Here is a 4,529-nt window from a genome sequence, read left to right as displayed (position 1 = left end):
CCACATATATTTATAAATTATTTTATTTTTTAAAAATATATATAATATTTGATTTTATTACACTTTGAAACATGCCAGAAAATTTTAGTTTCATTTTAATACACGTGTACACAAATACACAAATACACAAATATTTTTGGATCTTTATAAAATTATTTTAGAAAAATTGATTGAATGATTTTTTGCTTATATATTTAGCAAATAATTCTATAAAGGTTTATAATATTTATGTAATTAGTATTACTTAATATAGGTATTATATATCAATGCATTTTAAATTATATTTATATGAAGGTTAAATTACAAGTGTAGTCTTCTAAAAAAATTTTAAAAAAATATATAGAATTTTAGTCCTTAAAATTTGAAAATTATGAACTATTAAATCTCTAAACTTTCAATTTTGGATCTAGTTACTTAAAAATGTCTAATAAAATCTATAAACTTTAATTTTATATTTAGTAGATCTCATAAATATTAAAAAATATATAACAATTAACTGTTTTACAAGACAAATGAACAATAATTTGTGTCGTTACATTTTGTAGTTAATAGATAAATTATTATTATTACTTTTAAAAAGGTGTATAATCCTATCTATTATGAACAAAGCTAAATTTAGTATCTAATATAACATTTAAATCTTAACATTTTCAAATATGTAAGCACATATTAGATGCAAAATTGACATTTTAAGAATATATGAAACACAAAAACTGAAAATTCAGGAATCTATTAGACATTTAGAAACTATACATATAAACACAAATCTGAAAGTTCATGGGATAAACTTCTAATTTTATACACATTTGTGTCCCCACATCAATATCATTGTTCGAAAATATTGTGTAATGTAACCAATATTAAAACCCCGAACAAAATCAATCCCCAAGAGTGCTAGTTTTAGAAATATTTAACTCTTCATTTTTTTTTATCTCAACCAAGGATTCTTCTATCTAAATTTTCATATGAGTTTGAATCGAGCTTAGTACAACAATTATGAAAATAGAGGATCAAACCTTCCATCTTTAAAGAGGATGAACATGTCAATTACCATTGAGTTGAAGTTACTTTAGTCGGATCAAGTTTATCATAACCTTCATAATTATAACATTGTGTTTAAAAAAAAACAAATTATAGAGGTAAAATAGAGGGAATAAAATAAACAATAAACTATTCAAATGATAATAATAATAAACTTGAAAATTGGACCGTAATATATGGTTAAAAAATGGTTTAATTTTCCTTTTTCCTCATCTTCAAGTTTAGATATGCATTTTAGCAAACATGTCTATGGAAATGCAAACAATTTATAATGAGCCATAATCATTGCAGAAAAGAAGTTTCAAATATGAAAACAAAGAAAAACAAGAGAAAGAAGATGGCTTCTCATATATATATTGGAGTTGAAAGTTGAAATCCAATTACTTAAAACAACCCAACATCAAAAGTTATAATTGAAAGTCAGTTTCAAAGGAAGAAAAAGAGACTAGTTTAGTCAACAAAAACAATACAAACAAACCAACAAGAAAACTCATAAATTTGGCAGTTTTTTCATCTAATTATCATTTTTGAAACTGTTGAAATTAAATTCTTTCTTTCCTTCAAGTTCAAACCAATAATGTAAAAACGCTTACTAATGAATTGGAGGAAAAAAAAAAAGAAAAACTCCCTTCAATACTTCTCTCATGTGAAATCATGACTTGGTCAACACACTAATTATTTTATACAATTTATATTTTCTTAATTCTTTTTATCCATTTTATGACTCTTAAATAACAATATCACATCATTATAATGTCTTTATATTGAAACTTTTTCCCCCAACTTTCTCTATTTCATTATAAAATTAAAACTTGTTTTTAAAATGACCCTTTTGATTAAAAGTTGTAAATTCGAAAATTATATATTTGAAAATTATTCCTTTTAGCTTTTATAGAATATTATTGATAAAGAAAGGGAAAAAAAGAAAAAAAGAACCATGATTATTCCTAGAGATTATATGAGGGTGAAAGGTGCATTGATAATACTAAAAAACAGCCCAAAGAAAATGATTAAAGAAGCCAAAAAGAAAGAAAATAAAATAAAATAAAAAACAATTTTTTTTAGAAAAAAAATAAACATAAAAGTCAAACAAAGATATGGGTCCAAATGCATTTAAGGAAGATTTTGGTTTCATCTTAGGAGTCAGAGTTCTAACGCATGCCTTTACTCTTTCAAAAATTTTTATATTCTCATTCTTAAAATTTATTTCTTTTTTAAAAAATTCATTAATTACTTCTTTTTTAACTCACAAAACTCAATAATTAACTGATTATTTCAACTTGAAACTTCTCTCTCTTTCTTTACCAATTCATTCTCTTAATATCCCCCACTTACCCTTTCTCTTCTTCTCCAAGACTGCCATGGGAGATCATCAAGATGAGGTTTGTAATATCAGTTGGCTTAGCCTTGGTTTGGGATTTGGTGATGATCAATATGTCCCAAAAAAGATGCAAAAAATCAACAATAATCAACTCTCTTTCACTCTCATTCCAAAAGAAGAATTGGGTATCAACAACAACAACAACAGCAACATCAATATGGAAATTGATGATGAAGAAGCTAACTCAAGTGAAGAAGATCATCATCATCATTTGATGAAGAGAAGTAGAAGCAATAATAATATTGTTAATTATGATCATCAAGATTCCTCCTTTGGAATTAGATCAAGATCATCATCAGATCATCATCATCATCAGTCCAGCAACAACAATATTATTACTACTAATCATAATCACAAGGGGATTAGTAGTAGTGGTGCATCAGAATTAAGGGAGAGAAAGAAGCTTAGGCTTTCTAAAGAACAATCCACTTTGCTTGAAGAAAGCTTCAAACTTAATACCACCTTGAATCCGGTAAGCTTCTTTTTTCAATACCCATTTCATATTTTTTTCATTCTTTTCGTTTTTATAAAAAACCCATCAATTTTTTAATGTAAAAATTTTATCTTTTTTTGTTTTTTGCATGGATTTGTAGGCTCAGAAACAGGCACTTGCCCAACAATTAAACCTCAAAACTCGACAAGTGGAAGTTTGGTTTCAAAACAGACGTGCAAGGTATTTTTACAATTTTTTTTTTCCAAACATTATATTATATCTTCCTCTTCGATTTCCCCCCCCACGCCCCCCCCCCCTTTCAAATGAATAAAGATTTTTCAATTTTTAAAATTAAACATTATTTCAGTTTATTTTATTGATTCTTTACCTTTTAAGAATGTTTTTAAATTTTGTTATAATTCTATTGTTTTCTTTCTATATTGTGAGTTATTATAAAGAAATGGTGAGAGAAAAACACAATTTTCAAAAACTAAAAATTGAAGATTTGTTAGTAATTAACCTCTTAAAATGAGTTGCATTTTTTTAAATAAACATTTGAATTGAAATCTAAAAACATTTTTTTTTAAAAAAAAATCTACACTTTCTATTTTTAAAATTTTAGAACATCCTTAAAAAGTTGATAACGTAAACATAATTTAGAAAAAAAAAAAAAAAAAAAAAAACACAAAAGTTTAACAAATTTTATGTTAAAGTTTTCTCTTTTATATAATTTATTACTGAATATTGAAAGACAAAAAATAATTGATGCATATAGAATTTTTTTTTTAAGAAAAAGAATTGACTGGTGGAACAGGACGAAATTGAAACAAACAGAAGTAGATTGTGAGTTCTTGAAGAAATGTTGTGAAAGATTAAACGAAGAAAATCGAAGGTTGAAGAAAGAATTGCATGAATTAAAATCCCTTAAACTTGGAGCTTCACAATTGTATATTCAACTACCCAAGGCCGCCACCCTCACAATTTGCCCTTCATGCGACAAAATTACCCGGACGGCCGCCGCCAACGCCGCCGCCCTCGACGCCAATTCTCCCCCACAATAATTTAATAATGCCCTTTTCTTTTTCTTTTTCTTTTTTTAGGCTGTGTTTTTAGTACAGCAAAAAAGAATAATTCAATTCAATAACAATATACAGCCTTTTCTCTTTTACATTTTATATGAAATCATCTAAACTATGTTAAGAACAAAAAAAAAAGAAAAAAGTTTAGTTTTTTTTCCCTTCTTGGCTATGAGATTCTAAATGATCGCTAGACCTATTTGACCATTAGTTGATTTAACGGATTGCTTAGTAGATTGTTAAATGTTGAGGTGTGTACTAATTTATCTAAACTTCGAGATATTTAACGAGATATATAAAAGAAAAAGAACAAATCTTTTGATATTTTGCATCTCTTTCGTGAAGACAGAGAGTCACGATTTTCAACTCATCTAAAATAAAAATTGACAATGAAGTAAGTATATCCTAATATTTGACAATCCAATCAACAATCCTTTAAGTCTAACTATTACTCAAACTTTTGGAGTTAAAAGTGTATTCTAAAATCTCAAGGATGAAATGGACATCTAATTGAAATTTTAGGAATCGATGGTGTATTTTACTCTTTTTACGTGAAAATGATGGTTTTTTTAATTATTAAGAACAATTAATTAAATTG

The 4,529-nt window shown here is 26.2% G+C and overlaps 1 protein-coding gene across 1 annotated transcript; it reads left to right on the top strand.

Annotated features, from left to right (window-relative positions):
• The first annotated feature begins 2,202 nt into the window (after nucleotides 1-2,202).
• LOC120071688 (homeobox-leucine zipper protein HOX17-like) lies at nucleotides 2,203-4,091 on the top strand. The gene is made up of 3 exons (XM_039024067.1): nucleotides 2,203-2,894; nucleotides 3,016-3,095; nucleotides 3,670-4,091. The coding sequence occupies exons 1-3, from the start codon at nucleotides 2,403-2,405 to the stop codon at nucleotides 3,914-3,916; spliced, it is 819 nt and encodes a 272-aa protein (XP_038879995.1). The 5' UTR covers nucleotides 2,203-2,402; the 3' UTR covers nucleotides 3,917-4,091.
• Nucleotides 4,092-4,529: the final 438 nt, after the last annotated feature.

The sequence above is a fragment of the Benincasa hispida genome, chromosome 2 (genome assembly GCF_009727055.1).
Source record: "Benincasa hispida cultivar B227 chromosome 2, ASM972705v1, whole genome shotgun sequence".
In the NCBI taxonomy this organism is placed as follows: Eukaryota; Viridiplantae; Streptophyta; class Magnoliopsida; order Cucurbitales; family Cucurbitaceae; genus Benincasa; species Benincasa hispida.
Note: the sequence above shows the minus strand (reverse complement) of the source record. Positions and strands in the feature narration are given on the sequence as shown.